The sequence below is a fragment of the Drosophila subpulchrella genome, chromosome 3R (genome assembly GCF_014743375.2).
Source record: "Drosophila subpulchrella strain 33 F10 #4 breed RU33 chromosome 3R, RU_Dsub_v1.1 Primary Assembly, whole genome shotgun sequence".
NCBI lineage: Eukaryota > Metazoa > Arthropoda > Insecta > Diptera > Drosophilidae > Drosophila > Drosophila subpulchrella.
In genome coordinates this window covers 18,458,420-18,480,910 of record NC_050609.1, presented here as the reverse complement: position 1 = coordinate 18,480,910, position 22,491 = coordinate 18,458,420, and the positions used below count along the sequence as shown (strand labels likewise).

The 22,491-nt window shown below is 39.0% G+C and overlaps 2 protein-coding genes across 13 annotated transcripts in view; one reads left to right on the top strand and one right to left on the bottom strand.

The window, feature by feature from the left end:
- The window catches only part of LOC119562635 (tropomodulin), a 53,597-nt gene that overhangs the window by 20,926 nt on the left and 10,180 nt on the right, over positions 1 to 22,491 (bottom strand). Inside the window, exon 1 of one of the 12 annotated variants that reach the window (XM_037875888.1) lies at positions 14,965 to 15,304. The exons of 9 other annotated variants lie outside the window; for them this stretch is intronic. In XM_037875888.1, coding sequence (XP_037731816.1) covers positions 14,965 to 15,096 — 132 coding nt within the window. In that variant the 5' untranslated portion in view covers positions 15,097 to 15,304. Of the gene's footprint in view, positions 1 to 14,964; positions 15,305 to 22,491 lie in introns of those variants that run through there. 2 more of the 12 variants (XM_037875910.1, XM_037875922.1) reach the window with 2 other exon arrangements.
- LOC119562746 lies at positions 1,723 to 6,820 on the top strand. The gene is made up of 2 exons (XM_037875953.1): positions 1,723 to 1,927; positions 5,966 to 6,820. Exon 2 carries the CDS (start codon positions 6,169 to 6,171, stop codon positions 6,310 to 6,312), a length of 144 nt encoding a protein of 47 aa, XP_037731881.1. The 5' UTR covers positions 1,723 to 1,927; positions 5,966 to 6,168; the 3' UTR covers positions 6,313 to 6,820.

Here is a 22,491-nt window from a genome sequence, read left to right as displayed (position 1 = left end):
TGAATATTTTGGAAAATGGTTAACAGTTCTAGAAAATTATAAACAGGAAACCTATGAATTTAGGTAGACTCTTAAAGGCTGCGATTCTAGTTACTTAAATTTTAAAACTTTTTGGAAAAAATAATTTAAAGAGAAGAGTTGTTGTAATGTTCTTGTAGTTTTCATAAGTTACGTTATGTATCCAATTTTTTCACAGTGCACCCTCCGCATCCCGTGACGATTGGGGGCCAGGTGTTTTGTCCGGACTTTGGACTCCGGACTATGGTTACAGCCCCGGCCGTGCTCCGAAATTGGATTTGAACAAATTACAACACATCGATTTCTCATTAGAGGGGGCCAGGGCAGAAGGAAACCCGGGGAAAACCTGGAAAAGCGGAGACCAAGGGAAGCTGCGACATTTGATGGCGACAGAAATCACTTAAAGGGAAAATTTAATTGACTCGACTGCGGAAGTCAGCTGCCAATTTGTTGGCCATGCCCCACTGGCACAGGAAATTTCGTCGACTTCCTGATTTAAATAATAACAAACTGTGCCGATGTCTGCTCAGCCTGCTTTCCCCGCTTTCCCCCTGGGTTTTCCCCCCCACATCCTGTGAGTCTAGAGTCTTGCTTGTCACGCCAACTGACGGCCGGGAAACCCCCTTCCCACGCCCCTGACTTCCCCCCCAAGAACATGATTGGCGTCATCAGCGAAGGATCTGCAGAAAGATATAGGGGGTGTCAACGTTGATTTTGGTCAGCGTTTGCCTGCCGGCTTAGTGGAATGTCAATATTTGTACACCTCCTCGACGTGGGCGGTGGTTCTGTGGCTCCTGGGGGGCGTGGCACCACAGGCTTTGGCAAATTAAAATGTTTGCCTTATGATGCGGCTGGAAATATAAACATGACAGGGCGGAAGGCGGGGCAAACAAGAGATATTTGAGGGGGTTGAGTGTACTGTATTTGGGGGAAAAGTTGGGGCAGGCTTTTTGCAAACTGTCAGATCTATATGATACAAACGATTATATGAAAACATGGGAAGGGGGCTTTAGAAACGGATTTACAGATTTTTGATTTAGGAAGAGGGAAGAAAGGTATTAAGAAACATAATAAAATATTTATATTAGGAATAATATAAAAATCACATTCTTTACCCCTTTATTTTTGTTATTTGTTAAGAACTTTATCAAATTCCTTGTTTTGAGAATTTTAATTTATTTTGAGCACTATACAAATTTTTATAAATAACCAGTTGAGACCTTCCGTTAGTAAAAATATAAAGGGAAAATTACAAAAAAAAATAATTAAGACCTCTCTTAACAAACCTGTATGAAAAATCTTTTAAAAATACAAATACTTTATTGGAAGTATCTACATTTAAAGCTTGTAATATTCCAAAAAAAAAGGTTATAAACCTTTTTGCAAGAATTCCCTAAGAACACCCAATTTTGATAAGATCACCATTCAGCAAATTCCATCGATTCCACCGATTCCTCAAGGATGTGCCAGGATTGCAATGCCTTAGCTTTTGCTGCTTGTTTTTCCTGCCTGTTGACTGGGAACTGGGAGCTCTTTGCATTTGTTGAACAACAATTTCCGGCACGAAGGGACGAACCCAGAAGCCGAGGCTCAACTGGTGAGGACTCGGCTCAGGACGATTCAGGACGAAGGATAAAGGACGAAGCTGGGCCACGAGCGCTATAAGAAGCCGCATCCATTGAACAAAAACCGGAGTCGCGTCAGCAACGTCGAACTGAAAACAACGCGACTTGGCCGGAAAAAACTTTCAAAATACCATACCATATCAAACAGCGGAATATCACGCATACGCCGCGTTGAACCGAAAAGAATTGCAAGTGAAGTGATACAAAGAAAAAAAGGGAGAAGACTCGTTAGTGGAATTTTTGTTGCCTTTTTGGGCAGTTTACGAGCGGCTCGGCATAAATTGGTAACGTGTATATCCCTTTTTGTGCTTGGGAAGGGTAGGATTTTTCTCATAAAAGTGCGTGAGCACAGCGTATTTGCCCATGAATGGAATCCCAGCGCGAAAAGTCATGAATGAAGCTGGGCTGAGATGCTCCGAGTGATTTATGCCGCGAGTTTTTCCAGCATTGTTGCTTTAATTATATGACTGCGAAAACTTGGGGCATTTATGGTGGCCAGGCACGCAGAAATGCAAATGGAAAGCCGCAGGAAATTGGACACGTGTGTGCGGGGATAAGCCCGAAACACCGCAGGACATTTAACACTTTATTGACTTTTGTGGGTCCTTTTGACCCCTGACTCGCTGACTCCCCGACTGACTGACTGACTGACTGTCAACATTTCACGGCAAAAGTTTCATTTGCATTTCGTGTGCGCCGCCAGTGAAAATTAATGGCCGCAATGCCTCGGCAAGTTTTCGCATCTTCCCCTTTACGCCTTGCCAATTTGTTTGGCTTCGAACTCTTTAATAAGTTTGCCAGGCAGGCGCCGCAAACTTTCGCCCAAGGCAGCAAATTCCTGCCCCACTCCTCTGACAACCTTTGACCCTTTTCCACACACGCACACACGCACACCCACGTGTGGCCAAGTTGCCATGGCTGTCTGATCCCCGGCTTTGACATCTAATTTATGAAGCGCTCGAAAATCCAAAAGGAGGCACACATTTCCGCTCCAAGCAACAAGTTTTCTTTTATTTCCTCGGGGGACCCGTTTATTAGGGGGTATCACGTAGTCGTTCGGTTTTATTCACTTCTACTATGTTGGGCGGCGGGGGCCGAAATAATAGTGCTGTTAAACAAGTTTAATAGCGAGTGGCCATGTAGCAATAAAACAAGTTTGTCTGATGATTCGGCTTCCCAGGGAAATTGAAATGAATATAAGGATTATACTGTGTATGAAGAATTTAAGCGACTGCAGGATTTTAAAGTGTCCCCTGAATGCTGTCAATATAATTCTTCCTAAAAGGATATTTTGTTAGTTGTTTAATTATATATAAAAGACAAATTAATCATGATTCTCCTTGCAATGAAAAATATTCTACAAAACAATTGCACACTTTATATAATGGTAATACATTCTTTTGATTTCTAGATTTATATAAACCTTACAGATATTAAAACATATATTTATTTTTAATTAAATGTTAACTATTAATAATTATGAAAATTGAAATATTTTTGATTTATTTTATTTATCTTCTTCAAATATGTAGTGCAAATATTTTATTTTAATTTTTTTGAATCCAGTTTAATGCAATGATTAACTTGTTTTTTCATTAAAGTTGTATTTTCAGTTGTTAAATTTATTTTGCTTTGTTTTGTTTCAACGTAATGTATGCTCTTTATTTTGTTATTACTCTCAATTTTTTTCTAGACGGGAAGCTAAAAATAAAGAGCTTTAGCAAAAAAAGAAATCCCACTGGCCATTTGCTACCAACTCCCCATTACTTTCACCTCCTGCCCCTTTCTTTCTTCCTTTTTTACTTTCCCATTGACCTTAAGTTATGTTGAAAAAGAGGGGGCGTGGCAGCTGCGTCGCATTCCTCAGCTTGTTAGATTTGTTGCCCCCGCCGAAACTTTTTTAATGAGTTTCATAATCTTTGATGCGCTTCGCTTTGTTTCAAATTCCCGCCCCTTTTTCGAAAGTCGGCCTAATGATGTGCGAGCCATGGAATGTGGCAGGGTCCTTTTGAAAATTGTTTTTCTTCTTCTTTGGGGGGTGGGGGAAACGGCAGGTCATAGGACATGGGACATGGGGCAGAAAGTTCTAGGGGTCGAGGGCTAAAACTTATTCAGCGAGTGCCACGAATGCGATAAGCGTTTAATTGAAAGCGACCCGGGATTTTTGGGGCGGCAAAAGGATTCGGATTCGGATTCCAACTGCGATGTCCGTTCCAGGTCGCCGGATGCCTGATGATTGCAGTTGGCATTCTGCATTTTGCATTTTAATCCACGGATGCAGCTCAAAAACTCATGACCGCAAACCCTTTTTAAAAAAAGCTGGAGTGCTTACACCCGAGAAAAAGTCGTGTTCATACAAAAAACGCAAGGCCAAGAGAATCAACCAATATTGTAAACAGTCAAAAAAATTATACATAATTATAATTGAATACTTAAAAAATTTTAAAGAATACTTTAAAATCTTTTAAGTATAATGCTAAAAACTGCATGTAAAATATATATTTAATATATACATTTATTGAAGTATAAAACAATATATTAAGATAATTTTAATTTGGATAAACTAAAAGTGAGTTCCAGTGTTGTTCCACATTTATTTTAATTTTAAGAGCTATCACTTCTGACATATCGACTAATTAATTTTGAATTATTTTCGGAATCGGCCAATTAAACCATTCGAAAAACCCAGATTAAGTCCATAGCAAACACTTCAATTATTTCAGGTGTTTGTGGGTGTTTTTTGTTGAGTTTTGCTCGTAAATTCGGCTGGTTTTTTCTCCCAACTGGGATGCAATTCGGTTTAAATTATTCCCCCACTAATTGAGAGCGTTTCGAGTGGATTCGAGTGGAAGTTGAGAATGCAGGCGAAAGGCTTTCCAAAACGGGGGGAATTTCGAGGGCGGGGTTCAAAGAGTCGGGTCGAGTGGCATATGCATTCCGAGCACACATGTTGCTCATGCGGAAAGCTCTGCCTTCCGTTTCCCATTTAAATCTGGGAATCTAATTCCCTTTGTGGCGGCCCAGCTTAAATTTCATTTGTTTAATTTCCTTACCACGTACATAGCAATTTGAGCCCTTTTTCTTTTTCTTTTTGCAAGTCAACATATTGGGCAACATGCCGAGCAGAAATGTGCAACAAAGGGGGCGAAATACACCAGTGGCATCTGGCAACAAGAAATGCAATTGTGCAACACATCCTTGAATCCTTGGCAGCTGCATCTTCCAGTCTCATCCTTTTCCCACGGCCCATGCGGCGTATGCGTAATTTGTGCTCTGTTCCCTGTGTCGCAAAAGTCGCGGGTGGGAAAATGTCGGGCGAGAACTTTTCGTGTTGCCAGCAGGCAACTGGGAAAAAGATTGGGAGAAAGATTGAGACCAGCATGTAATTCACCAGGGAGAAGGAAGCACAGAAACCAGGCAACGGATTCCTCGACGGACGGAGATAATCCTTTGTCCACCGCTCCTCCTTTATCTTCCTCTCAGGATTTTTTCCGTAACCTTGTGGCCATAATTTTGATAAATCACTGTACTGAATACGCTACATTAAATATATATTTCTTGGACCGCCTTTTATTAATATTGTGTTTTTGTGACAGCTTCTGAGAGCTGAAAAGTTTCCTTGGTACTGTAGAAATATAAAATAATATTGAAAGAAGTTACATTGAAGGAAGCTTTAATTCCTGTATTTATTGGGTAGTGCCCCTAAAATTGATAGAGGTTTGAAAACTCTTCCAAAAGGTGTTTAAAAGTATGCAACGATATATTGTTGGTTAGGAGTCCTAAGGTTATTTTTCGCAGCATACTTTTAGGCATGGAATCTTTCCTATTTGTGTGTATAAATTGTAAAAGCTTCTCAGAGCTGAAGAGTTTCATTCTTACTGTACAAATATTAATAGAAATCGATAATATATATTGAATGTAGTTACAGTTAAGTAAGCTATACATTTTTTTGATTACTAGATGATGCCACAGAAATGAATAGAGGGCTTAAAACCTCTTCCTAAAGGTGTCTAAAAATATGCAACAATATTTTTTAGTTAAGTAATCCTTTGGTTTTTTTACGGTATACTTTTAGGCACCTAATTTTCATACGAAAAAGCTTAAAATATTGTATGAATAATTAAGAACTGGGTAAGAGTATATGTGGCTTTCCTTCCCCAACTGTCACTCATTCATGGATGTGTTTCCATCTTGCTGGGTTTCTTTTCCCGGTTCTGGTTCCGTTTTTTTCACAGACGTGCGTGATGGAGGGATATGAATAATCTGCGCGTTATTTCCATCTGCTCTTCACTCACGATTCCCCGTTCTGCTTTTCATTGCAGCTGGTCCCCATTTAATCCACCTCCGCCTCCGCTGCCCACACCCCATTTTCCATTTGCAGGGCTGTAATGAGGCAATGAGACGCGGGGCAGCCGGAAAAGCTACGGCGGGAAATTCAGCCGAGGAGGAGCCATGACATCTGGAGTCTGCCGGAGTCTGGAGCTTTGGCCTCTGCCCGAGTGAACCGACAAGCCCGATCCCAGCGATGCTGCGCGATATCTTTCTGTATTTAGTTCTAATCGTTTTATTTTGCTTCATTTTCATGGCGCAGTTAATCGTCAACGTTTACGCGTTCCAGCGCCAGCCGTCGCCCCACAAAGCGGAGCGCAATGAAATTATATTTGTCTAGAAGGGAGCCAAGCAGCACCCCACAGGCCACCCAAAAACACACAGGAAATAATGTTTCAATAACTTAAAAAAGGGATTCAAGCTAAAAAATATTAGTCGAAAATAGAAAGTATTTAGTAATATATAATAGCGAATAAATACCCAACAAAATGTATTGGTTTAGAAAGGAGACTGTATCACCCAAGTTTTATTTTATAACTAAAAGTATCTAACAGTTTAGAAAGCCTTTATAATAAGGTAAGGTTTACGTTCGCATATAGTTTTAAAATTTTATCGAACAATAGTCATATCCATAATCAAAACTACCATAATAGGTCCTTTTTCCGGTGCACCCTTGGGGGGATAAAAAAAGGAGGTTGGAAAATGAAGATGCTACGGAAGCAAAGGCTACAAGTCAAGTCGCTGTGGTTTCCTTTTAATAAGAAAGGCAACTCAACTAGGTTCAACTCTCAGTTGAGCGAGAAAAGTGGGAAAAAGCGCAGGGGATGAGGGGAAATTCCGCGGAAAATGGCGGGAAAGAGAGATCAGAGGGGGGATCACCGCAGGAGGAAGATAAACCCTCGAAGAACTGTTAAACTAGGTTGCTCGCTAATTAGTAACGGTAGTCTTGGGAGTGCACAATACACACCACACACCACTACAAACGAAAGCCACTGAAACACATGCATACACTGAGGGAAAATATATATTTGAACCGTTTAAAATTAAAATTAACATTGATATTTTACATTAAATGATTTTTATTCCATTTAAAATCAAACAATTTCTTTGAAAGATGTCTAAAAGTATGCAATGGAAAAGCGAATCCCTCGTTTTTCGGTCTTGATATATATCTTTGCATACTTTTAGACACTTCGTTTTATGGTTTTAATGTTTTTTGTAATCGAGAAAGTGATATTGCTTTGGTTTTTTTCTCTGCATACACAAAGAAAGTTTTCCGCAGCGACAGGTCGCCACGGGAAAAGGCAAGGAAAAACCACTGAAAAATTCCCAGCAGCAGGAGCTGAAGAATTCAGTGGAGTTTCCACCGTTAAAGAAAGCGGGCAAAAAGCACAAATTAATTTCATAATTTTTTGCATTTTTTATCGAACACTTTTGTTGCCAACCCTTTGTTTGTTTTTCATTACACTCTTTTTACTCCTGTACTTTTCCAACAGTATATGAAATTAATTCACATTCTGTTGTTAAAGTAATTGATTGAATGTGACACCGAGAAAATTTCATTTTAAATTTTCATTGCCTTCTTTCTGGGTGGCTTTAATTCCACGACAATTGAAAACGGTTGGAACTTTTTTATTTTATCGAGTTCTAGGCTGTGTTTCAGCCTTTTTGGGTTGCTTTTTGTTCAATGGCTGTTTTACTTTCTACATTTTTTTGTAGCGCTTTCATATTTTTCGGTTGTTTTTCTTTTTGGCACGCCGCAGCGCGTTTTATTGTTTTCTTTTGAGCCTGAGCACTTGAGTCCTCGAGGGGCATACACACACTTGACCCCGTTTGAAAGCGCCGAGCATTGAAACTTTACAATGGGTCCGGAAAGGGGGCGGAGCAGGGGGCGTGGCCGGGCATTTAACTCTTGCCGGGGCGGTTTAACTTGATTGCTGTCAGTGTGTCCAAATGGAAATTAAAGTTTCATCAAACGCTCAGAGCTCTCTAAGCGGATGTGGGCCAAGTTTGCCAAGAGTTTTTCGAGGGGCCACTCTGGAAATTTAAATTGAAACTTAAACTGGAAACCTACACACACACACCAACACACCCATATCGAAGGAGAATCAAAATGTATTAATCGAAAATTATAAAGTTTTACACTTACATGCAAATCTATTATAATGGAACATTTTACGAGTACGGTTATATACTCAACTATACATACTTAGATATATGATATATACATTCGAACAATAATAGTCTTAGTTGTCGGTCGATAAGTGCTAAGCATTAAACAATTATTACACCCTAAATTGTATCGAACTTGTAGCTAGATCTGAACAATGAAATCGAAGCGAAAATCGAAATAAATTTAATAAAGCGAATAAATGTTCTTTGGTAAAAAGGAGTGAAAAAGTGGAGTTTTATTTGGGGGAAGGATTGAAAAGAATAAAGGATAAATCCAAGTAATTGATTATGCTAAAGTGAAACATTAAATTAAATTGTTCACAAAAGATGACATCACCAGCTGCCCCTAAGCAATCCTTTTGAAGTTTCCATAAAATATTTAAAAAGCTGAAATGCATAATAAACTACGGAAAATCTGCATCTAATTTGCAATGCAGTCATCCCACAGGATCATCTGGGATTCTTTTTCAGCATCAAAAATCGAGGTTAACCCCACTTGGGCCCGCCTGCCTTTCTTGACCCCCTGGGCTCGTCCGCTTTGGCGAATTGAGTGACCAGTCCATTAACGTTCCCATTTTCACTTTGCAGCCCCTTGAGGAAGTGTTAAATGGCATTGGGCAATTGGCATGAGGAGAAACGAATACATTATTTCAGCCATTTAGCTGTAAGGAGCGGGAAAAGCGGTGGAAAACCGCTTGTCATGTCACTGGGTCCTCGGACAAAACTTTTGGCTCTCGTCCAGAATGCAGAAAGAAAAGCTGCCGGCCAGGCATTTTCCCTTCCTCGGTTTTCCCATCTGGTTTATTTTCCTTGTATGCAACAAGCTTGTGAAGTCTCCTCCGCCCCAAAAAACCCCCTCCCATGAATTTTCCTGGGGCCACTGCATTTTTGCTGCTTTTCCCTTTTCCTACTGGGGTTTGTTTTTATTGCATGCCAAGATGTCTGAGCTTTCAAAAGACCAACGGACATGACGAGCAGCAAAAACAAAGAACAGAGGCGTTGGGCAAGGGGCTTGCAGGGGCGGCAGGGGGGCTTGGCAGGCCGAAATGCCACCGAAATGGATTTTTGTTATTATTATTGTCGCTGGTCTCGTTTGCTGAATTTTATTGCATTACAATGAACTGCGCCTTGACCAAATTTGGTCAACAAATGAAACGAAATGAATGGGAAACTGATGCGAAAAAAATGTACAGAGGAAAAAACATATTCGAAATACATTTCAGAATAGCTTTGTAATTTTTGAAGACCATAAACTACTATTTGTTTTATCTGTTCTAAGATTTTAACATTTTGTAGTACTGTAATTATTAAGATATTATTTTATTAGTTAGGAAACATTTTTACAAAAAACTGTAGATAATTCAATCTCAACTTTTAAACAAAATTTTAAAATCAATAAAGAGATTTAAATCTTTTATGGCAAAGTTATGAATAATATTTAAATACACAGTAAAATGTCACAATGTCAGATATTTAAAATCTGGATAGCACAACAGAAATATGAGTTGGACTTATCGCCAGATCTCCCATCGAAAAACGCTTAAAACAGCCGACAGTCAATTTTTCACTTGGCATTGGCCGACAGCTGTCGAAGGTTGGGAAAGCAACCAAGAGAGTGGGAAATGCGGGAAAATCAGATCGACTACATGGGGAAAAGTGGACAACACAACCCGCAGTACTTATTTAATATTTATTTAATATTTATTTTGTGTCATTCGCCTGCCCACTTTGATCTGAGCAGCGACAAGTTCTTTGCCAAAGCCAAGTCAGCTGAGGAAAATGAGGCGCGGAAGTCGAGGGACGGGGCAGGGAAACAGGAAAATGGGTCCTTGTTCCACCCAATTGACAAACGAAAATCAAAACTAATTAGACGCAAATTAATGAGCCATGCCACAACAGAATCACCGAGAAAATCAGCAGGCGCAGATGAGAAGAAAAACAAATGTGATGAAAATGCGATGTGAAAATGTGAGAAGCTGACAAACAATTTGGCAGCGTGGACAGCCAAAGGGGAGGGGTTTTCCCCACCCCCAATGAAGGAAATCTGGTGGACTATCAAAATAAACCGTCAAACAAAAGAGCAGTCTTCATAGAAGCTCCCTTAGAATTTAGAAATTTTAGGAAAAGAGATGTTTCTCCAGAGAGAAAAATTGGGGGAGAATAGCCACATACATCTATCAACTAATACAAACTAATATCGATACAAACACACTGCCAGAAAAATAGGAATGGACCACACGGCGTATGCGCAATTCGCCTTGGCAGCGAGCCAACGCTCTATACTTGGAGATCAACGGAAAAAGTTGCTGATTTTTTGCCAGAATTATTTATAACCGCTTGTTCATGCACAATCACAAATATCTATACACGATAAGTATCTGTATCTGTGTCTTATTTTCGAAACGAATCGCTCTTTGGCTCTTTTCGCTCAGCTGCGTTAACTTGGCCAGCAGGAATGTGTATAAGATAGTTCGAATTATTTCCATCCGATCGTGGGATCAAGTTGGAGTAGCATTTTCCATGGAGCGAGTGTGTGAATGAATGCATTGTTTAGATGAATGAACACCAAACTTACTCGGGAATACTACAATTTGGGCGTGGATGAAGTCAGAAGATGGGGATTGCTTACCTGCAAAGAGAATGCAAAAGAAAGAGGAAAATTAGTTGACTATTTACGATACAGATAGATATACATATTCGCAGATGAACGACTGCGCTAATAAACAAATAATTAAACTGATATATAGCTATTAAAGTATTTTTAACCATAATTTAAATTCCTGATAGAACCGATTAGGCCTTTAAAAGAGAAATATGACGAAAAAATGATTTTAAATATTCAAGTAAAAGCAAATATATAAATTTAAATGAAATACTAATATTTTAAAATAAAAAGCTTGTAAACTATTTTTAGTACAAATAAAACTGTTGATCGAATAAATTCTGGCACGTTTAATTTGTCTAGACAAATTTATTGGCAAATGGAAGATAAATATGTAATAAAATATAGATGAATTAGGGAATCCACCTAATTATATTAAACAAATTAATTTGTTAAGTACATATGTAAAAATAGTTTAACTCCTAAATATAAAAACTTTGATAAATATGATAGAAAAAGATTTTCAGATAGAAAAAGATTGCAGATAGATTTCCATTAAAGAACAAATTTGGGTGATTTCAAATTCAAGTAAATCCTAACATACTACCCATAATTGAATGTGGCTTAATAGTGCGACTCGTTTTATTCAAATTAAAGCAATTTATATGCAAAATGGGAGCTGGAAAAGAAAACAATAAACAAAGCTGACCATGTGAGTAATGCCAAAAAATAATAATTTTGCCAAATGAGTTGGCGCATAATAGATATAGATGTTATAGATGGCAAAAAATAAATTTGAAGTATATAATTTCTGCTAATGAATCGCTTTATTATCTGGTTATTTCGCCCATCGAAAGTAAGCAGCCACAAAAGGCCAAAAGCAGCTCAAAGTCAATTAGCCTCTTGAGTGAACCCTAATGATCCCGGGAAGCCCCTTTGTTCCCCCTTCTGACCAAGTTAATTGCACAAAATGAGTGAAAACCAGCTGCCGCCAGCCGCCTAGCCACTTGAAGAACATATAATTTATTTTACGGCACATATAAACATTTATATATTAGAGTCGGCGAATAAAACAAAATGGCTGAGGAGGCTCCACATTATGGTCCTGTTCGGATTTTCACTCCCCGGCCGCCTTTGCAGATGGGAAACAATCGTAAAGTGCTTAATTAATGCCCACCTACATGCGAGAAGGTGCAAAAGTGGGGCAGTCCTGCTCGGAGTCGGGTTTCCCGGGAAAATGCGACAGGAAAAGGGCGGCGGAGAAGTGGCATCACTTTTAATTAAAAGATAAAAATTCCCTGTCCAACGGTTTACGAGGTGGTTCGGGTTCAGGGGAAAATGGTCGGGGAAATGCGCCTTTGGAGGTGACGCGTCAAAACGCATAAAACGAAGAACGAGAAACTGTTAAAGAAATTAACACAGCTAAAGTGGCATCCGAGCCGCAGGACGAGGGGGAAAACATAAAGGGCCAAATGGAAAACTGCTAGTGGGAAAAGTGGGTGGGAAGTGTGGGAAATGCGAGCTTAAAGCGCTCTCTCAAGTCAATTAAAATTTAATTCAATGAAATATGTAAATCATCATCAAATTCAAACTGAAGAGCAGTGCATTTGAGGGATCAAATTAAAATTGCCAAGTGTAAAAGTGGCAAGTTTAAATGGGTCTAACAAAGAGGTTTAAATTAAGTTATAAATGCACGGAAAAATATTTTATTAAGACTCATTTAATAAATAATATAGTTACTGATTTATGACTAAATACCAAATGGTTCTATATTTAATTAAAATAAAATAAACGTGACTTAGAAACATTTTATACATAATTTACTTTAAGAACCTTTTTAATGGTATTACTATTCCAAAGATAATCTCCCTTATCCAATGAATTCTTTTACAGACATTTGTTATAAAAAATAAACAAACTACCTGCACTTTAAAAATCCCATCAAAAGCCCTTTGATGGCTTTGCTTAACGGATATTTGTATCACTATCCGGCTCATCCAGGATTTCACTTCTACTCTCCTTTTTGCGATTTCCTGTTTACTGCATTTTTTAATGGCTTAAACTCCTGAATCGATCCGCAGACTGCATTGACTGCTTCGCTCCCACTTCCCTGATAAACTCTGCCCGGTGTTTTCCAAAGGAAAACCCAGAGACGAAGGCCGGGGAAAGGTGAAATGGGGAAACGGGGAGAAAGGAAAAGTCAGGGAGCGACAGAGCGGAAGTGTGTGTGTGGATTGCGTAGCTGTTGTTATTGTTGCGCCTTGATTGCTGCCATGAAAACCTGCGGATAAAAAGTCAACTATTCGGGCCGTACACGGGAAAAAATGATTGGAATGTAAATAAATTATATTTTGTATATTGAAAAGAACTTGTTTAAATTCTCTTAAATTTTTAATATTTTATGTTAATCTACCCTTTTGAGAAGACAGAATTATTTAATTTAAGGACAAGTGGGAAAAGACATTCTAAAGATATTTCTAATATCAAATTATATGTTTTTGGTTTTATGTAAAATTTAGGTTCATTAAAAGGTAGATAAAGGCATCCTAGAAACATGTTTACTGGTCAAGAATGTAGGGATTTCTCCAGGTGTGCTTATAAGTGCTAGTCGGTAGGAATGCTCATATGTGGGACTGCTCCGTGCCAGCTGGAGTCAGTCGGAGAATGTTATTTTCCTTTCATCCTGCTTTTTTACTTTTCCTCTGCTTTCCTGTACCTTTCCCTATTTTCCCATATTTTTTTCTGATTTGAGAAAGGCAGTGCCAAAATGCCGTCGGGCAAAGGAAAACACGCCAGGCGGGCAAACAAAAAGTGTGTGGGGGTGTGGTTAAAAGGGGGGCGGTGCGATGCCGAGGACACCCAAGTGTTGGTACATTAAGTGAAATGAAATCCTGTTAAGCGAAACAATGAAGCTATTAAAAAAAATATGTAAGCTCCTCAGTTTTCTATATGTGTGCCGTGTAAAGTGGGTAGGTTTTCCTGACACCTTCGCAATTTTCAGCATTTTATCCGAGAGCCAGGTAAACCCCATAATATCGTTTAATAAATACTTTACAGCTTGATTGATTGCTCTTCAGCATTTTGAATTCCGGCGGCGACAGGTGGGCCAGAATCTCTAACAACTAAGTGGTGGTCCCGAATTACCCACCATATATATATATATCTACATAAGTACGCCCCAGTAATTTATGCGTCCAGGCTTTTCCCCCAAAGGAAAGCAAGCGAAACCACCAGATTGGATCCCATGTGGCTGAGTACAATCAAAATGGCAATGGCCGTTCTCCGCCCCCAAGATTATCCGCCCAGTTTTCCCAGAACTTCTCCCTTTCCTCCTCCTGAAACTCAGGCCCAGCGACGTGGAAATGCTTCATCTTCTCAAGTTTGGAACCCTTTTAGTGGTCGAACAGTTCCTTCCCTGAATTTTCTTCCCCCCGGAAAAGTATGTGCATGCATTAGTGGAAACCTGGGGGAAATTCCCTGCCTTCGATGGTGATTAATGTGGCTCGGTTTTTGTTTATTTTTGGGAACCCAGCCAGGCGCAAAAGCGTCACTAAATGCTCCGGTTAATTAGCCATCGATGAATAAACCAAGGCAGTATCGCAAATTTGCTTTAAATAAATGTTTTTGTTTATAAATGAAGAACGTGTTTTAGCAAAAATCTTGGAAAGTGAGTGCTAATTGATTTTTGTTAAAAGGCTAAGTTGATTGTATTAAATAAAAATGTGATTTGCTGGCTAAGAATATTTCGAGGAAATATATTTTCAAGTTCCTTTACAGTATGGGTAATATAGAACAAATTTATCTAAGACTTAGTGAAACAGGAATTTAGTTTTTCCTTTTTATCAACAATTTTTCTTTTTTAACTGGGCGTAAATATAGAATATTAGAATATAAAACAAAGGAATGCACACGTGTAGGGACTATTGGCTCTCTTACAACAATATAAAAGATAATAAATGACTATTTTTCTAAAATCTCGTGACTATTTCCTCAAGAAATTCAGAAAAAAACCCAATAAAAACAGAAATTTAGTCAATGCCTTTCCTCAGACATTTTCCTTCCCAAACGACTAGAAAAACATAAAGAATTTTTAAAGACACACTGACGTTCTCTCGGAAAAATCAACGACGAGTGGAACTTTCAATCCGTCGGGCATTTGTCAGTTTGACAGTTTTCAGGGGGCGGGGTGGTTTTCCACCCGCTTTTCCGCCTTCGTACCTTGGTGGTGCGGGTCTTGCGCCACTGGGAGGTTTTCTTGGTCGTGGTGGTGGTGGTGGTCTCCTGCTCCTCCTCCTCCTCCCCCAGGTCCTCCTCCTCGATGACGTCCTTGTCTTTGGCAGAGTCTGCCATGCTGAGTGTATGTTTTCGAGAGTGCTGTAATCCTTTCTAGCCCCGAATTCTTCGCATAAATGCTTTCTTCTCACTCTTCTCACTCACAAATATTATCGTATAATTTTCCTGAATTCTTTCTTTTTCGCCTTGAGTGTGTGACTCACGAACATCTTTTCTCGCTCATTTTCACTGGAAACACATTCGGTTTTTATTTTGATATCTGCGCCTGAATTTGAATAAAATATTATTTATTTATTTGATTCGAACGCTGATTTTTGTTATTATTTTGCCAGAATCTGCGGCTTTCTCCGGTGCGAATTTATGGCTGCAGCTGCCCCGAAAAGTGAAATTCTTGGCCGTAATTAATTAAACGCGTTCACCAACAACATCAACAGCAATTTCGAGTGCGAATTTGTGCGCCAAACTTGGCCGGCAATTAAATTCTGTAATTATTTGTAAATAAACGGCAATGGACGCAGATTTATGAACTTATAAATCCGCCAGAGGCGTGGGAATTTATCCATAAATTAAATAAGGATTTGACATTCATGAATTATGGAGAGCCAACCCCTTTGCCCCAATACAATTATGTCCATCCTTTTTTCTGGGAACCGCATTTGTGGGTTCTTAGGCGAGAACTTTGTCTATAATTAAGCGAATTACTTCCTTAATTTTAGAAAGAAATTTTCATAAGCCAAATCGCAATTAAAAGAAATGTTCGGTTGGGGAACTCAGCAGCTGTGATTCATACAGAAATCACAGTTTATAAACCCCTTTACACACAGAAAATTGCTTAAATAATATTCGTAACGATTTTAAATATTTTCAATTTCAATTTAAAGTAAAGCGACAAAAAAAATTGTGTAAGAGGCTAATAACTTGCCCAGAAAATATTTGAACATTCAAAGAGACATGTTTTCTATTCTCTTGACAAATATTTTAAGCATTCGTATTTATTCGCATTTATAAATTATATTTTCCAAGGAAACAAGCTGTGTGGTTGAATTTTGTTTTGTGCATGAAAATGTCCTTTTTGGGGTTAACCAGGAATTGTGTAATAAAATTGAGGGCTTAAAATCCGCACTAAATGCAAAGTGAAAAGAAACTTTGGGTTGGAAAAATATTTCCGGGGAGTGCAAAAAGTTCATGAATTGAAATGTTTAAAAATCTGTATGGGCCTTTGTTTATTCTGCTGCAGTTTTTGGTGTTTCATTGTGCGGACTGTGTGTCGGCGGGGCTTAAATTCGTGTCAGTTTTTGTGGCGAAAAAGTGTTTTATATCAAAAGCATTTCCATTTTAATGCACTTTTATGGCGCTGAATCATTTGTTTGCATTGAATTGTTCTAGTATCACTGTTGTTGATGTTGTTTTTTGCGTGTGTGGTGTTGTTGGATTATTATTTGTTTGATTTGGGTTGCATGTTTCTGTTTATGTGGCGTGTTGCACTTTTTTGGGTCCGTTTGGGTGTTGTTTGTATACGTGTGTGGTGTTTTTAGTGCCTGTTTTTGTATCGGCTTCGATTTGCATTGATAGCGCGTGGTTTCGGGTTCCCTGGGTTTACCAGAGGTGTGTTACATGGGTGTATTATGGCATTATTGGCATTATTTTAGGTGGAACAACATTTGTCGGGCACGGTTTTTCAGCCTCAGCCACAGAGACGCGCGTCGAACGAACTGAGTGGGCCCGAATTTTCCTTGCCAGCGCGGCTGGCCGTCGGAAAATGTGTGGAAAAGGCGGCGAAAGGCGGGGAGCCGTTTTCCCCCAAAGAAAAGAGAGCTGGCTAATAGAGCGGCGCACACAATCAGCACTTAATGTGGCCGCGGGGAGCTGAAAAATTCCGCAATTCGCTCATCATCTTCAAAATGAAAAGCCAGCCTGCTCTCTTATGTTATACACTTTATTTTTTATGTTTTTTATTGTTTGTCTTATGCATATGTGTGTGTGTGTGTGGGAAAATGCTGCCACATTTCCCTCACTTTTTATCATATTTTTCACATTATTTTCCACCCTTTGCGGCTCTTGTCAACGGTTCGTATGCGTAATTTCTCTCTTTGCTGTTCGCGAACTTGCCAAAACAGGTGAACACACGACTTTCGAACACGAAAAACAAATTAAGCGAAATTCCGAAATATATTCGCACACTCGAAAGTGTGATTTTCGAATCTGAATTTTGACTTTTGGCTGCCTCGATCTCGGTGTGTAGATGCGACTGCCTTTGGTGGCCAACTGAACTGCGGATCACACTCCCAATCGAATGTTACTTTGCCTGCTTTGTTGGCCTTTGTCTCACCTTTTGTTTTGATGCTTTCCCGGGTGTTAATCAGTCAGCCCCCTGATTTTCCCCCCTTTCCACTGACGATTTTCCATCATCCTTGTCGCGTGCTTATTGCGTTTTTCCTAAGAGTATTTATAGATGCTGGTGGACAAATTGCGCTGCAGTGTACCAGGAAGATCTCGTAGTTTTCCCCGGATTTATCTCGCAATCACTCTGAAAACGACGGAAATCTCGGCTAATGAGCTGTTTGCTTTTAATTAAACCGAAATTTTCATTTAATTTGAATAGCATTGATTGGGTTTTTCGCGTATAAAGGCCGCCTTTATCCCAAATCCCCAGCTGTCCCTTTGGCCGTGTAATTAATTGCTGCGCCTTTTACTTTTTCACCCCCCACTCCGCGGGCCCAAAAAGTTTTTCTTTCTTTTCGACCCACAAAGTTGTACTGAAAACCCCCTCCAGCTGGTCCATATAAATAAACAACAACAAACGATTCGTAGGCACAGCGCCTGCTAAAAATAAATCGCTCGGATATTTCCACCCAAAAAAGCGAGAAAATAAAATATTATTTATAGCCCAAGGCGTCTGTGTGTATGCGCACCTATATCAATATGCAGCGAAATGATTTTTGAATTTCCAATTCGCAGCTGGATTTGCAGCATGTTGATGTAAAAATCACAGATGCAAATGCAGCGCAAAAAGGGGAAAAAATGGGAGAAATACACAAACTGCAAGGTAAAAATCGGGCTAGATAAATGGAAAGCATTAATGGGGGAAAACAACTGCAGTCTGGCATTTTCCTATCGATGTTTACAAACAGCGAAGGGGGGAAATAAATCATCGGCGGGGAAAAGGGCGTGACAGGCGTTAAAGGGCTTTAACCCCGCGAGGCGGAAAATGTAGGAAAATGCGCGGCGGAAAGGAAAATTCACTAGCAGTTTGAGAAGCACTGGCGAGGTGAGTCAAGGTGAGTTTTCCCCCTCGATTTTCCGCCCACTGCTTTGTGTCAAAAGTGATCATTGACATTGTCGCATACACACGCACACAGGTGCCAAGGAAAACTCTCCCACACACACACAGCCGCGAGGAAAACTCTCACACACACAGCCAAAGAGTTGCAGGTGTGCTAAGAGCAACTTTCTCTTCGATAATTAGCTCTTTTTGGCACGCACACACCTGCTGCTCCTGCCAAAAAATGAAAATAAAATAATCAAAGAGCTTGAGGTGAGCAAACTGTTGCTTCTTCTTCTCCCGCGGCCTTTTCTTTTATTTTTCCCATTTTCATTTATTTTTATTTGGCTCTCGAGTGAGTGTGTGAGTGCTCACCACCTGATTCACAGTTTCAGCTGAGTGACCGAATCGCTTTCAAGGTAAATCATTTCCAATTTCAGCGTGGAGAAGGTGAGTTCACCGCCGGCGAGGTGAGTTTTGAAGTTGAAATAGGAAAAAAGAGAATGCGAATTTTTCACATTTGTGCTGTCTTTGGAAAACGACAACTTCAGAAGATCTTGGGAGAACGTCTTTTTCTTAATATGCTTTTGAAAGTAATACTCATAAGCACTTTTAAAATTAAGGTGAGTTCACCACTTAGATGAGTTTTGAAGTTGAAATTGGAAAGAAGTGAATTTTTTAAATGATCTATTTTTATATTGAATTTATTGTTAAATTTGGTAAACAAACTTTTCAAAGAAGAAAAATTAATATACATTTTTAAGAACATGTCCTTTTTGATGAATAAAATAATCTCAAGGCAATAACGCTAAACATTCAGAGAACGCTCATTGGAAATCCAAGTCGAAAAGTTTGCCTGTTCTTAAGCACACATAATGGTTATAATACAGAGACATAAAGCAAATCCCAGGACTACTCCGCTCACCGAAAATCCCCTCGTTAACCGCTTCTGCAGAGGAATGCTTGGCTCGCCTGACCATGTGCCTGTCTACGCCCCATAAATATTATTTAATTTTATATATGTTTCTTTCCGAGCCATTAAAATTATGTAGGTTATAATTTAAATAATCAAACACAAAGAACAACGCAGAGAGCAGGCGAAACATCAAATGGAAGGCAGAAATGCTGCTGAAGAATTTCACCTCGTCTGGGGTCGCCCTCCCAAAAAAGAAAACACGAGTACATATAGAAGAGAAAAGCGGAGAGAACCGAGTGTTAGGCGGAATATTTATAGATTTTGTTATTGTCAAAGTGTGTTGATGGGTCTCGCTATAAAGAAGATGGGTGACCAAATAACAAGTTCAGGGATTATGGGCTTGGGCCCACCAAAGTCTATCAATGAATCAATTTTTGTAATGAGTAATGCTCTGGACTAAATTTAAATGTTTCTACAGCTGAGATATCATCAAGATATATTTTCGAATACATTTTTCCAGATGTAGGTATCGACTAGAATATAATTTTGTAAGATATCTATTTATACTTATATGGTCAACATAATTCATTCGTTTTTTCGAGTTCTAGTCGAGAAAATACAAAAATAAAATACTGTTAAATACAGATCAATGAACTGTAAGCCCATCTAAAATATTACCACTTTTTTAAGACATCTGAAAACGTACAAATAAATTTTGTGCATTGTGCAGCATACCTATAAATAAAATAATATTGCTTTTATAGGCCCCTGCTGAAAAATATCCACCAGCCAGTGGTTTATCTATAGAGTCCATTAGAAATGTACTCATAAAATGATCATCAAACGATGACAGCCATAAAAACGAGACAGAAATAAAGAAATGGAGGGAGAAAGTGAGGTTCAGCTCGGACTTTTGATATTCAATTTGCATTTAACGAGCTGTTCGAGTGGTTTTCCCTGCATTTGCTGCTTCTGCATGTTGGACTCGTGTAAATTAATAATTTTTCCCATTTTATTTGGACCCTGCTAATGGGCAGTTGATTTATGGACGCGAGACCTAAAGCCATCTGACATTTTTATGGATGTTTTTTTGTCCCCTGGTTCTATGCATTTGTGATTGTGGCTAATAGTTCTCAGCCCAGTGGATTGTATATCAATCATATGCCCTGTTAAATTATTATGAGCTTGGAAACATATGTTGGCATTTTTGAAATACCCAGAAGTTTATTTAAGTTGAAAGAATTTAAAAAGTAAAATGAATCCTCTTTAGATTTATGTTAGAAATGTTTAAGAGATGTTAAAACACCTCCAAAGAAAGTTGACTTAAAATATATTCTGCTAAATATATTTTAACATTTGCAAAGTGCAGTATATTATTAACAAACTAAGTGGGATATACATTTAAATGTAAATAAAATCCCCCTTTTGGTTTATTGATACAATTGCTTGAAAAATATTTACACAAATAAAGTTTTGCAAGCATTGGTGTTTCGAGTATCAATCACACGCCCTGTTGAATTAAAATTCTTCTGCATTTGCAAAATAAGTAATAGTATGGAAATATGCAATTACCAGAAGTAATTTCTATAAAATTAAAATTAAAGATAAATCCTCTTTTCATTTATTTCAAATGTTTGAAAGTATTAACACTTTTTGAAATTTTGAAAGCTCTTGTCTTTCGATCATCAATCATACGCCCTGTTGAACGCATTCGAAATTGGAGATATATGTTTTTGAGAAGATGCCCAGAATAGCCGAGTCGAACCGATTTAGCAATCAAATTGCAGTTGTTCGCATGTCGCAGTGCTTAAATGTCGTCGCCCACTTCCGGGATCAGTTTTTCCTTCTCTCTGCCGGGTTTTCCACCTCCCCAGCCCACGTTTTCCCTGCTTTTCCCCTTTTTGGGGCAGGCAACTAATTAGAGAGGCACATGTGGCGATCGACTTCTCATTGGGGACTTGCAGTTGGTCGCGCTTTTCAATTCTATTTCATTTCATCGATTTTCTGTTCGCTGGTCTCTTTGTGTTTTCTATTGCAAAGGCATCAGCAATATCGCCGAATGCATTGGCATCGCGGGCGAGGGAAAACAGGGAAAATCGTTTTAGTGAAAATAAATTGAAAATCTTTTGGAACATATTTTGTATGTTGTGATAGATTGCGAGCGTTTTCAGCTGTCAGCCATCTTTGTTTGCAGTACATATGTGGGTGCTTGTTTGCTTTTTGCCTTGCCCGTTTGTCGTTTCCTCCGATTCCTGTGCATATCCGCCGTTTTCGCTGACTTTGCTTTGTTTGCTCTACTTGGAAAGCTGGGAAAATAGGAAGGGAAAACAGACAGCGGGGCTAAGAAAATTCCCAAGCCATCAGAAGGATTCGATAATGCACTGCCATGGAATTTCATAATTCGAGAGCCCCTTCGTTGCATACTTTCAGGATCACTTATCACATTAGTGACCATCAAAATTAATAAACTTAACCATCAGTTAGTGGATTATTCGCACGGAATTAATTAGCCTGCTTTGTGGAGAAAATGTAATTAAATTAAATCAGTGCTGTTAAATCAAAAGCAGCAAATGGTTAAAATGCGTAATAAAATTCATTGCGGAAATAATATAAACATAAAAAACGTAATTTATTCAAATGAATTAAAGCATCGAATCAAGCAGAGAACAGAATGGATTAACACATTGCAAGAATATTAATTACAATGACGTAAAATAGGCGTTGGTAGAATTATGTGGCAAATATTTGGCAACCAAACAGAAAGCCATATTAAATATTTCAACATATTTCAACAGATAGTGTTATAATCCCCCAATGTTTAATTCCGTTTTATGTTTACCAAGAGCATAAAATCTTCGTTTTATTGTCTATAAACAGGTTCATGTGTCTGTTTTCTATTCTTCCTCCCATTTGCATGGCGCATTTTGATTGATTGCGCGAACGCTGCAAGCTGAACAAGACAATGGGGAAATGGCGCTGGGAAATGATTTTCCGAAATGTTCAAATCATGAGGAGAGTCGGGGAAATATTCATGACAGCTGCAGCTGTGGGCGGAAAGTTGGCTGCTCTGTGTGAAAATCCAATGGCCAATGCGTGGGAAACTGCAGTGACCGCAGTCTGCATTTAATCAATCTAATGCATTCGGTCCCCGAACGCCCCCAAAAACACCCCAAGTCATTGGGGAGCACTCATCAAATTAACACCTCAAAATCCCAATCGCTCATGGGACGCACTAATTAAATAAAAACAATTCCGAAGGTGAAAGCTGCTCACT

Coding starts and splice junctions, on each gene's coding strand:
- LOC119562746 (XM_037875953.1), top strand. CDS start 6,169: ATGCTGCGCGATATCTTTCTGTATTTAGTTCTAATCGTTTTATTTTGC.